Consider the following 13,514-nt stretch of genomic DNA (forward strand, 5'->3'; position numbering starts at 1 on the left):
ACATAGTGCATAGTGCATCATAGTGCATTTCTTTTGGTTTGTTTTGTAATGTTCAGAGCTTATCTTTTATCTTTTTTAATCGATTTTAATCTTTTTTCATTGTTGTGTTTTGTATGTTGAGTGATGATGTCACACCTTTCACCTTTTTCTGTTGAAGACCCGTCTACGAACAGTTATGGATTTAATATAAGATCTAATATAAAATCTTTGTATTCATGCTAAGAATATTTTGCCTGACTTAAAATCAGCCAATAATCTTGTTTACATTCTAGCTTGTCTGGGTTTAAACAAATGTTTTTCTTTACTTGTCACTCTTCTGACTTGGCTAGATGAGAACGTCTCGGTTACGTATGTAACCCTAGTTCCCTGAAGAGGGAACGAGACTCTGCGTCGAAACGCTGCTGAAACGCCCCTGCGTGATTGCGTCATGAAGTACGTATGGAATCAGTCCAATGGCGAGACGGAACGTCATAGGCAGGTGACGTGATCAACCAGGAAACTATAAAGCACCCCTGAATCACAACAGTCCTAGCTTCTGATAGGCTGAAGTATGTCGATCACGGGCATGCCGGGAGTATGGCAGGGCGACGCAGCGTCTCATTCCCTCTTCAGGGAACTAGGGTTACATACGTAACTGAGACGTTCCCTTTCAAGGGAACTCGAGCTGCGTCGAAACGCTGTGGGAATGCTAATACCCACGTCACCATAAGAGCAAATGTCCATCCATGTGAAGTCAAAGCGCACAGAGGACGAAAGCACCTGTGCCCCTGGAGTGGAACTGAAGTCAAGATCATAGAACCTAACGAATGTGTGCGGTGAGGACCAGCCTGCATCACAAACATCATGTAGGGAAACTCCTGACAATAAAGTTTTAGAAGCAACCATACTCCTAGTCGAGTGAGCTCGTACAGCCAAAGGTGAAGGCTGACCAGCCGACTTGTAAGCAAGTGAGATGGCCTCAACCACCCACTTGCTGCTCATCTTCTGCTTAGATGCAGGACCTGGGTGACCCAAAACAAACAAACAGCTTTTCAGATTTCCTCCACAGGGCAGCTCTGTGAACATAAGCATCTAGGGCCCTCACCAGGCAGAGCAGATTTAGTTTCTCTTGGTCTGACATCAGGAAAGGAGGAGAACAGAAAGCCTGCAGTACTATTGGTCTAACAATATTAGTAGGGACCTTAGGAACATAGCCTGGCCTAGGATGGAGGAAGGCCTTTACCATGCCAGGCAAGAATTCCGAGAGTGCTTGAATGTCTCCTATTATTTTGAGAGACGAAATAGCAAGAAGAAAGATAGTTTTTATAGTAATTAATTTTTCAGAAACTTCATTGGGCTCGAATGGAGCTAGGGAGAGGCCTTCTAATACAACAGCCAAGTCCCATGTTGGCACCCTCGTGCGGACTTCTGTCCTCAGCCTCAAAGTGCCACGAAGGAAACGTGTTATCAATGGGTCTACCCAGAGAAACTCCACTCAAAGGGAGGTGGTAAGCAGCCAGTGCCGCCACGTACACCTTCAGTGTTGAAGGGGATAAACCTGCAGAGAAATACACCTGCAGGAACTCCAGTACTGCACCCACCGGGCAGTTAACCGGGTCCAACTAATGTTCTCCACACCATGAAGTGAATAACCTCCACTTCAAGGCATATAACTTCCTCGTGGATGGAGCTCTGGAGTGGAGGATGGTCTCATCAACCTCGTTTGAGAGACCTGAATTTATGAGGTGGGCCCCTTCAGAGGCCAAGTCCACAGTTTCTACATTTCTGGGTGGGGGTGAAGGATCGTCCCACTCGCCTGAGAGAGTAGGTCCCTCCGGATCAGAATCTCCAGAGGAGAGCCGTCGAGGAGAGACACTAGGTCCACAAACCATACTCGGGCCGGCCAGAACGGGGCTACCAACAGTAGACTGACCCCATCCTGGACAAATCCTTTCCAGAACACCTGGGAGCAGAGCAATCGGGGGAAATGCATACAGACGTGACCTCGGCCACGCCTGCACCATAGCGTCCAACCCCAGAGGGGCTGGATGGCTGAGAGAGAACCACAGTGGACAATGTGATGTCTCCTTGGAAGCGAACAGGTCTACCTCGGCACGACTGAAATTCTTCCACAGTTGCCCGGGCCTCGGCCCTTGCCTCGACAGGATGTCTTCCCCCTGATTTAGATAACGTCATCTTGATGCCAAACCACCTGATGCTCCGATTGAGCTAGAATCAACCAATCGTCGATATAATTCAGAATGCGGATGCCCTGGAGTCGCAACGGAACCAGAGCTGCATCCATACATTTCGTGAATGTGCGGGGTGATAAAGCTAGGCCGAACGGATGAACACGATATTGGTACATTTTGCCCCCGAAAGCGAACCTCAGGAACTTCCTGTTTTGTGGAAGGATGGATACATGGAAGTACACATCCATTAGATCTAGCATGACAAACAAGTCCTCGGATCTGATTTGTGACATAATCTGCTTGAGAGTGAGCCTCTTGAATTTGAGCTTCTCTGCTAAGCGATTTAACAGGTGCAATCTAAAATTGGAAGCAACCCCCCATCCTTTTTTGGGACAATGAAGTACCAGCTGTAATAACCTGACTCCCTGCTGGGAGGAGGAACCCGTTCTATAGCCTCCTTTTGCAGAAGAGCAGAAGAGCATCTTGTTCCATTACCAGAGCCTGCTCGGGCCCCACCACTGGAGCAGGACCCCTCTGAATCATGGTGGACGAGACCTGAACTGAATAGCGTAACCATTTTCGATTGTCTGCAGGACCCACTGAGATATATTTGGAAGACTATTCCACTCTGCCAGAAAATCTACTAAGGTTACCAGTCTCTCGAGACTGGCCTCTGGAGTATTTTAAGCAGCAGACACAGTACCCTGTAAAGGCGCACTGTCAGGGAACAACTGGTCTGACTGCTCTAGGCCCCTCCTCGGGGGGAGCGAGCACCCCTTGGGAAAATGCTCGCTGGGACCGTCTACGCAACAGCATAAAGGCAGGGCTGGCAGAACGGTGGCGTCAGGACTTCTTTTTAGACGAAGCCCTCTTAGAAACAATAATGGATCCATCTTGCCCTTAGAAGACTTCGCCTGAGAGCGCCACACCGCATCCCATTTTTTTTGTGGTGGAGCGCGAGACGCAACTCTCTGCTTTCGCTGCACCCAGTGTGAGGAGCTAGTCGACGGCCGGGGCTGCTCCTGCCTAGCAGCCCCTGAGACATGAGTGCGGAGTGGCAGGAATTTCTGGAACGCCGCCGCCTGCTTTTTTTCTTCTTGGAACCTCTGTTTACTGAGTCACCGAAGCGGCACGCAGGGGAAAGCGGGGTGTCCAGAAGGAATGTTTTTGTCTCTCTCCTTCATTCCTGAGAGTGGCCACCAGGGCTGCCATAGAACGGCCCACTGACTTGGCCGTCTCCTTGGTGGCACCGAGAGACAAATCTGCAGCCTGACGTAATTTGGCATGCCGCGGCCTGACCTGCTGCCGAATAAGCTTCCCCCACCAAAGCCGAAGTATTTGTTAGTGGTTTGGAGGGTAATGCCGGTGCTTTAAAGAACAATGCAGACTCAGGGGAGAGATGGCTCGCAAGCATCTCTTCAGCCCTGGGCATCGCCCCATAACCGTGTTGTTTGGACCCATGTATATTTGAATATGTAGATAGCTGGGGACTATATACACGGTACGAAACTGGTCTTTTCCACGATTACGACACCTCAGTGTGGAGGTCATAAAAAACGGCAAGCACCGCTTGGAGGCTGCATGCGGGAAAGCAGAAAACGTTTATCGAACTTACTTTGCTGCCTAGATTCTTGTTTGTCCGCTGGTCACTCAATGCTTAATTTTTCTACTACACAAGTGAGCACTTCCACAAGCTCCTCACATGTAGGAGACTGAAGTGAATAGTCTTCAGTATCTCCTGTTCCGAAACTAACAACATCCAGCTCCTCAGAACTGTATAGTTGCAGTACCAGGGCCTCAGCCTGGGCAGAAGTAATATATATGTATATAACAAGAATCTATGTGATAAAACTCCTGCCTAGTTTCAACTAAGGACAGACAAAAACACTTTTTCAGACAATGATTCACACAGAGCACTTGCTGAAGGCACAGAAGCTAGAAGCTGTTGTGATTCAGGGTTGCATTATAGCTACCTGGTCAATGATGTCACCCCCGCCTATGATGTTCCGTCTCGCCATTGGACGAATTCCATACGTGCTTAATGACGCAATCATGCAGGCGTGTTCCCGCAGCATGTTGAGGCAGCTTGAGTTCCCTTGAAAGGGAAATTTCAATATGAATATCTTCAGTTCAATCCTGTTAAATACTGGCATTTCTTACAGTGTACAATAAAATATTTAGCTTTGTATTAGCCACCACTATCATAAAAAATGACAGAAAGAAGCTTCTTGCACCCTTTCAGACCCTATATTAATTTACTATACGCATAGTTCTCTGTACCCAAGAAAATACTAAATGGTATTTTGCTTGCAACTATGGTTACCTTGTAAAAAGAAGATTTTATCTGGATTCCCATCAAAAATAGCTAGAGTTCACATGATAATTATATCATTAATATGCTTAATCACAAACTATTGAATTATTGAACTATTGAGCTGTCATTATGTATTGCTGAATGTAGGTGTTATGTGTCTGACTTTGCTGTTAGCTGTATTTCATTACCCTTCCTGCTATTTGGCACCATTTCTAAGTTTGCAGTCATAAGGAATATGTGCAAGAAATGGATTTTGTGATCTTAATTTTACAAGTGCTCTGCTTCTTTTCAGACGGTTTGCCTTGTGTAACACAACTCAGTTGTATGTATAAGGGTTGCTTTTTGTACTTGTGTCTCACTCAAATGCATACTAAGCTCTGCTGCCTGTGCTAATAGCTGATCTCATCTGTCATCCCGCTGTGTGCCCCCATTTTGCCTTAAAGGAACATTTCACCCGTGGGAACATTAATCTTTATTGAAAGTGGGTCATATATGTAGTCGAAATGTAAAATAAATTTCGAATTTGGTGCCTTCTTGACGGAGGAAAGACAAAGTAACATTAGGGCGCATTTCTTATGAACTCCAACAACTCCCACAATGCACCACATTGCAAAGCTCCACAAGCCACTCCCACTAATCCACAACAGCACCTATGAGGTATGCGCCTATCAGAGAAATCTCTCTTCTGACGGACAAGGCTAGCTACCACCAGAGCTTGAAATTCATTTCACACAAAATATCTAGTTAGTTAGCAAACTAATTAGTGAATTTCTCCTCGTTCGTATTTCTTTAGAAATGGTGAATTATTTCATTAAACCGGGATGTTCAGTCAGAACATATGAGGTGCGAAAGTAGGATGGTTCACAACACAAACGTCCGTGTCCTCGTCTGATTCAGAGATTTCGTCTAGGAGAAATTGCCATCGTTGAAATTATTTGCAGCAGACGGACTCTATCTCTGTGTCCGTATGCGCACAATGAGAGCACAGGCACCACCAGTCCGCCCCAGCTCGAGCCAGTCCGGGCTACTCGTCCGCGACAGGTCTTCTGCCTCCTGTTCCTTCATCAACCTGAGCTGCTTTTCACTATATTGCGGCTCATAAATTTAGCCACGAACATCTGATTCAAGCATCAGACTTTCAAAATCCTCTTCTACCATATCATATTGAATAGCTACATTTCACCATTGTCGTAACCTCACATCTGGCTCCACAGCGCCTGTTAGCTTAGCTTCCAAACAAGATGGAGGATATTGTTTTTAGTTTCAGAAAGTGAAGTCCCACCCACTGATCTGTAAAAGGTCTGTAGTGTGAGTGGAAAAATGAAGAACGAGTGTTTGTAGTCTCAACCCCTCTACAAAGATATGGGAGTCCCTGCTTAGAATGATGCAAAATTATGATTTTTACATCATTATAAGCAGGAACTGCAACACTGAAATCCTTATTTCTCCCGTCTCAGGGGAAAATGAGGGAATAATGCATGACCATTCGAAAATATGACTAGGTTTCTTACGATACAAAGCTTAATGCAAATGGGTGAAGTGTCCCTTTAAGATCAGCATTTCACATTGCTCTACAACTGCTTTTAAAGTTCTGAAAAGAAAAATTGTTTGTAGAATCTTTTGCACCAAAACAAACATTTGAGGGATTTTTAAATGGTAAATGGCAACAGTCAGTCATGATTTTCAGTACAAGACACTTTAGTGGATGCTAATGATTTCAAATAAAGCATTTTCACGACCTCCAATTCTAATGCGGACCACGTAAATCTATAAAAGGGAATTTATTTTTCCTACCTATTCGTCTGTCTGTCTGTCTGTCTGTCTGTGTATATTGAGCACACTGAATTTTAATCCTGATATATATGCTTTCTGCATTTGCAGAAAACAGCCAGGATGGAGGCATTCATCCGGACTTAATATTTGACAGACCATTTGACTATAGCTCCGCTGGTGATATCATGACGGTAGACCGTATTGCCAAATACGAATTCTCTACCTTAGAAAGGGGGGGCTCCCAGGGTTATCGATTGAGGGAGCTTCAGGAAGATAAAATGCACTATTTGCAGGTATATTTCCATTGATTTTGTTTTCAAATTGATCTTTTCTTTATTTTTAATCAAAAATGTGCATGTTGCAATGGCCCACCACCCCGGTATTTGCAAGACCTTTATAGTCACTATATTATACAATTATATCACCTCTTTTACTGGAATCATTTTATATTCCAGTTGTCTTGCCTATTAGACTTTTCAAACGTCAAGATTTTAAATTGTAGACTTGTTTTGTGTGAGAACTGTTTGGAAAAAATGATCTAACAAACACTTTAGTTTTCTTCACCCAGTGGTATCTTGGTATTTTTGATTTAGGCCTACTGTTGCAGGGCTCATGTGATTGACTGCCACTGATGCCATTTCAGTTTATACTTTAAAGTTAAAAGCTTGAAGTCATTGCAAATATAAATGAGTAAAAAAACAAAATTCAAATACTAGTCTGAATTTGAGTGACTAATCATGTGTCATGTTGTAAAAATCCCATGCTATAAATATTATGACCCACTATGAATAGACCCATCATGATTGAACCACTTCTACAAGGAAATAGTACTTTTTAAATGAGTAAAAAAACAAAATTCAAATACTAGTCTGAATTTGAGTGACTAATCATGTGTCATGTTGTAAAAATCCCATGCTATAAATATTATGACCCACTATGAATAGACCCATCATGATTGAACCACTTCTACAAGGAAATAGTACTATTATTAAGGCTTATAGATTCATATTATAGACTGCCATTATGTTTTAGAGGTGTGCAATGCTTCACTTCAAACTTTTAACCTTTTTACGTTTAAATGAATACTTCACATACTGCCCATAAACCCTCACATGTAACCTCCACATGTAACTTTCATTGGCCTGCATTATTTAGTTTCACATATTATAATTTTTTCTCTCTGTATAAATAATTAACCAATTATTAAAAATATGCCTGAATGGAATGAAAACTTGGACTTTGGAGGTTAAATGTTGATAATATGCCATAAATGTGTACGCCAAACACTACCCAAAGCTCTGTTAGACAATGTGCAGTGCTTGACTGCTTTTCATTGCTGATTTTATTGCTATATACATTGCACGAATCAACTTTTGGAAGTTCTCTTCAAAGTTTATAAAACATTGTGTGTGTTAGAATTGCTCCAAAGACGTTCAGCAAAAAACACTGATGCTTATTGATGAACTCAAAATTATGTCCCTATGTTAGAACATTATTGGTTTTATTAGGCTACAGAATCAAGGTTCATTTTCAATTTCACCAGTGTTTTGCATCATCATCATCAAATATCATAATGTCATAATAATTGGGAAGTACAAGCTGCTATTGTTTTTGCTGTCAAACTATTTAGGCTTATAGAACAATAAATGCTTCCAGACAATAATATTTAACACTGTCAAAGAATTGTGGGGTAAATCCATCTTTATCTTTATATGATACAACATTATGTTTTATCAGTGGGCAGTATATTTAAAGCAAAATGAAAAGCTTTTACAAAATAGACATATCATTTTAACCAGCTGAGTATCAAGGTTTAAAAATGTTCATAATAGCTGGTCCTGTATCATAATATAATACATAATTAAGGTTGTGCATTAGTTGATAATATATTTGAACAGTTAAAATTATCAGCACTGGTTTTTAAATAAATGTACTCGCTGAGCTATTACAAAAAAAAAAAAAAAAAAAAACGAACAGACTGAATGGCATTGCTTTGATGCTTTGCTTCCCTCTTTTGGCCAGAGTATAGTAAAGAGCTCATAAACCATAGGACTTCTTTGTAAACTGCCGTCTCATTCCTTCATTAACCAATACAGTTGCTTCCATGCTAGGCTTGTGCTATATGCTTTGGATAGTGTACTAAAAGTTCTTTCGAATACTAAAAACTAATTTTATGTCTTTCCTGTGTAGTTCTCAGAACAATGTGGAATGTGAGTATCTATTTGAAGAATGAGTGATTATAAACTAAAGATAATATTTACTTCATTTTGTACTCAAAACATTCTTAAAGGACAACCCTATTAAAAGGAGAAAATCTATGAATATTAGTACTTTAAAGTGAAAGCAGGCCTATGTTGCCATTATACGTAGTACACAAAATTCCATTGATTTTGACTTTATAAGATATGCAAAAGCATTGAGAACATGTTTTGTGTCTTTAGATTGAGCCGTAAGCAGAGATGTGTAGAATTTTGCATTTAGAAATGTACTGCTTCATTCATCTGTGTGTTACTCCAGGTGCCCCCTACAAGAAGATACTCCCACGACGAAACCGACATGTGGACCACCGGTCAGATCCCGTCTTACCTGCATCGCTGGGGCTCCACAGAGGACATCATTGGAATCCCACAGTGCAGCTTGCCACGCCACGAGAGACGTCGGAGCAGCCCGGCATCCTACCACGAGGAGAGCCACCCTCACCGCAAAAGGAGGCGATCAGAGGACATGCATTCACTCAAGCAGATTCCACGAGTCGAGCGTTATGAGGACGATTTCAAGTGCTTTAGCCGTGATGAAGTGATTAATTTCATTGACGAGACACCACTGGCTAGTCCAATGAGGAGTCCTCACCAAGGCTCTGTGATCTCTCTGGTCCCGCAGACGTTCGAGCAGCACATCGTCTTGTTGCCGCATTTTCCGCTCACGCACTTTGAGCGTGAGCCTCAAGCATTGAGACGCTGCTCTGGCCATGGCAAAGGAGCCACACTAACTGAGATCCCTCAGGACACACCGAGAAAGGCGAAGAACGGTGGCGACGGCAGGGGTGCAGCTGGCGAAGCCTCAAGCATTAAGGGATGCCTTGAGCATAGGCATGATGCCAAGCATGCATCAGAGCTGGTTCTGTTGGCCCAGGGTAGACAGACAGGGGATCAGTCGTCCTCAAGTATTAGGACAGGACAGGTAGATGCACCTGCTTGGGTTGACAAGAAACACCTGTCTAAAGGCGAAAGCAAAGAAAGCACAAATAGTTTTATAAGTTCACAATCTGCATCGTCAGACTATATCACTTTTCACTCCGAATCCATTGGATCCACAAACTAAGGAACAGTTTTATGAGTATTATAAAAAATAGTCCCTGATATGTTAGTATTAAAGCTTTTACTAAGTGGAATGTTTTTGTAATCTAGGAAGTAGGCTTTTTGAGATGTGGTTGATTCAAAATGGCATAGGGACAGCATTGTTTTTTCTTTTTTTAACTGATACAGAGCTGGGTTATGGGCTTGGCCCAGTTCCCCTCCAAGCCAAGGGAAGCTGAACAGTAGATTAAAGTCCTGAGCTCAACACTTGAAATGTGAGATGATCACAAGGGCTTCTGCTCATACAAGTGAGCTTTTTACTGAGGCCCTCGATCTTATATGACAGTTTTCAGATTTTACGTTTCAATGATAATTAAGTGTTCTGGTCAAATTACTGGCTTTCTTGACTAAGGAATAAGAGCCTGTTCCATCACTTTTGTGTAGGCCTAGATAGGGTTGGCCTGGGAGTTCATGCTTTATTCTAATACTTTAAAATGTCTAAAGATGCATATTAAGTTTAGCCATTTAATAATAGCCAAATAAAACACAATTTTCCTTATTTTTTGGCCAAACTGCCCTTGTCCTGTTATAACATAGGGCAAGAGGTGCATTCAAAGACATGTGCCCAGTAGACCATAATTCAGATAATTCTGTAGCGATATAGCATTGTATTACTTTTGAGGGGATAAATGTTTCAGTAAACAGTTTGCAAATTTCTGATTTCAGATTTTATTTCCTGCATTTTATGAAACCTCAAAGGTCAACTTGGTTGTGGAAAAGGTTGGAAGTTATAAAGTGTTTATTTACAACACTTTAGCTCACAGAGCTTTTAGCTGACTTTTTAACTGTGTTTTTGTTGTTTCTGGTGATGTGGCATGTTTTTAATATTATAGTTTTTAATATTTAAGTAAAGAAAAAATATATTTTGTTACATCATTTGAATTCATATTTTTGAAGCACAAGGTTCTCTTTGTAGATCCAGACATGCTTGCTAATAGCGTAAAAATGTTTCATATGTTTTAACAAGTTTGTGTTAAGTGCTTTGTGATGATTGAAAATGTATTTCCGATGCATTGTTATTCTCATGGTTACAGTCTTATTTGTCTGGTAGCCCGTAACAAAGTATGATATGAAAAGTGACACTATAAAAACAATATTAAAAATACCCTTAATACCCACCGATATGCATCGATATGCACTTTTACAAAACAAGTGACGTAATCTTGTCACGTGGAGAAAATGAATTTTTGAAAGAAAGCTGGTGTTATTTGATTTCTTATAGTAGACATAACCACTGAGTCAGAATTGTGTTGTATTATTTTATGTTGTATATGACCACGTTTTCTACACTTATCCCAAGATTTCAGCTTTTTAAATGATTTATTAGCATGCACTTTTGTACATCAGCATTGGTGTTGAAATATCAAATGGTGCTTGACACCTAGGCAGCTAGGGATCCACTAGGACATTCTTAAAATTTCAGTGGGAAACTGCAGGTTGCCCCTCAAAGTCATACATTAAAGGCATGAATAAGAGTCTTCCTTCTCCAATACTCTGGATGGCTATACAACACAAGTTCGCCCATTTAAGACATGAAGTTGTATGGAATCCTTACCAGCACTATAGTGCATGCACACTGACCCACTCTGTAGTCACCTCCCTGGTCAGAGTTTTGGCCACTGGAAGTTTTACAAGAAAGTACTCCCGGTTAGTTTCGGGGGCCTCAAAACTGTGCGTTTTTACGTGAAAAAATTATTTGCGTTTCAAACCTATGAACCGGAGTAAACCGATGCCGAACTTCAACAGATGGAGATAGAACGGGAAGAGAGAGAGCGAGAGGACAGAGATGAAGTTGTCCAAGTTGATGCTGGGCCCACAGCTGTAGCAAGAGCCAGGATGAACGACAAATGGTGGTGCACTTGTTCAAATTGTCAAGTTATACCAACAGAGGTTGAAAGCTATTGCTGCCACGAATGGGAACTCATCATGCCACAGCTGCAAAACCTATCGATTGACGAGGAGGCCAACGCACCGTCTGTCTGCATTACATCCAATGACGTTTTCCCTGCAATGCTAAATGCTGGTGTCCTGGAGACGTTCTTCTACGTACCTAAAATCAATTGGAAAAAGCGACCCAAACCAGCTGGACTTGATGGTCAGATGTCTGCAGAGTAAGTGTGATCGCTCATGTTGCTTTGTAACAGAAAACCTCAATTGTGTGTGTGTTCAATCAAATAGTTTTCTCAGCAAATTGTACATATATCACTATATACAGTTTTTATATTAGACATCTTTTCACGTGTTTTCCACTGGAGTCTAAACATCAGCTTGTTTACCGTACAGTTTAGACATGGGATTATAAAGTTAGGAAATAGAGCTTACGCATGGTACTGGTACAGCAAAACTCTTTTAAAATCAGTGTTTTTCTTTTTCCTCCTTGGTTGGGGATGTAATCGTCTTCGCTGAAGTGAGCACTGCACACACAGGTCCCCCAACATTGATTCTGGATATTTTAGCTCCCGCAGAGTAGCCGATGGCAACCAGCCAAAGCTGTCTCGTAGCTATATCCGAAACAGGAAAACGATGTAATCTGAACGGTGATCCCGGCACATTCTTGTGGTCACAGCCTGGAAATTTACAAGTTCGCACCATCGTTAATTTTCTACTTTTTACGTCGTTTCGTAATCGATTGTGTAAACACTATGGAACAGCTGATCGGAACGTGCGCACTGTTGACGTTGACAGCAGCGCAGATTGATAGAAATGAAAAGAAAATAGTGCCAATTAAAACTGAGGTATGAATTTTGACCGGCGTGTTTTTTGTGTGATAAATTAATCAAGCTGTGAAACGCAAATAAATTTTCACGTAAAACGCACAGTTTTGAGGCCCCGGAAACTATCCGGGAGTACTTTCTTGAAAAACTTCCAGCGGCCAGAACTCTGACCAGGGAGGTCAGACTCTGACTACAGAGTGGGTCAGTGTGTATGCACTATAGTGCTGGTAAGGATTCCATAAAACGTCATGTCTTAAATGGGCGAACTAACCCTTTAATGGTGAGAATGATCACTATTGTAGTAGCACAGTGGGTATTTTAAATAGTTTTGAATATGAATGCAAACAGAATTGTTCAGTTTAAAACCAGCTTATATTATACATTAAAAATATAATATAATGCAACTTTAAAGCTACTTCAAATGTTACAAGGCTCATGTTGTGTCCATGCATTGAGTGTTCAACTCTTTTAATTGAACAGATTTAAACATTTGTATCTCCACCTATGGAAAAATGTTTTTGATTACTGATGTATTGTTGTTGAAATAATCAACATCTCTCTCTCTCTCTCTCTCTCTCTCTCTCTCTCTCTCTGTCTCTCTAATTCAATTAAATTCAGTTAGCTTTACTGACATGACTGTAGAATGTAGCACAAAGCATTAAAGGCACAGTATGTAAGTTTCACCTCTAGAGGTCACTTATTCAAAACAATAACAAAGGCGTAGCTTGATGACACAGTGAGTAAGCGTGGAATCATGGGATGTGTCGTCTTGTGTCGTCTGCTTTAGCTCGGTAGCTGGTATGAGACACTGTCACGGTTCACTAATCGGCTGTCTCATGCTGAAGTGTCTGCGTGAGTGTAATTGTGTGGGTGTGGTTACTCGTTGTGTTGATTAGTGTCACCAGCTGTCATCAATTCCAGTTCCTTTTTATGCCCAGCATTTTCTCCCTCTTGTTGTCAGATCGTTGTGGTTGTTCCTCGGTGTGTGTCCTGTTTTCGTGCCTCGGCTGTATCAGTTCGTCTTCTGGATTTTCGTCAGTTCCTCGTGTCGTCTGGATGTTCCACGGTTCCTGGGTCCACTCGAGCACGCTCTTCACAGCACCACCACCGGATCGCCATCTCGTCCCTGTTTCACGTACCACCTGAGTGTTTGTCCTGACCTGTGTCTTACATCTGACTCTCTGTA

General features: G+C 41.8%; 1 protein-coding gene across 2 annotated transcripts in view; it reads left to right on the forward strand.

Moving 5' to 3' along the window:
* Positions 1–13,011, forward strand: part of gpr153 (G protein-coupled receptor 153) — a 149,159-nt gene extending 136,148 nt beyond the window's left edge. Inside the window, exons 5-7 of one of the 2 annotated variants that reach the window (XM_077224578.1) lie at positions 4,778–4,807; positions 8,449–8,468; positions 8,776–13,011. In XM_077224578.1, the coding sequence (XP_077080693.1) occupies positions 4,778–4,807; positions 8,449–8,468; positions 8,776–9,579 (854 nt within the window). In that variant the 3' untranslated portion in view covers positions 9,580–13,011. Of the gene's footprint in view, positions 1–4,777; positions 4,808–6,366; positions 6,552–8,448; positions 8,469–8,775 lie in introns of both variants that reach the window. The other variant, XM_077224577.1, reaches the window with a different exon arrangement.
* Positions 13,012–13,514: the final 503 nt, after the last annotated feature.

This window comes from Siphateles boraxobius, unplaced genomic scaffold (assembly GCF_051911475.1).
Source record: "Siphateles boraxobius isolate OS27281-9 unplaced genomic scaffold, OSU_SipBor_1 9, whole genome shotgun sequence".
NCBI lineage: Eukaryota > Metazoa > Chordata > Actinopteri > Cypriniformes > Leuciscidae > Siphateles > Siphateles boraxobius.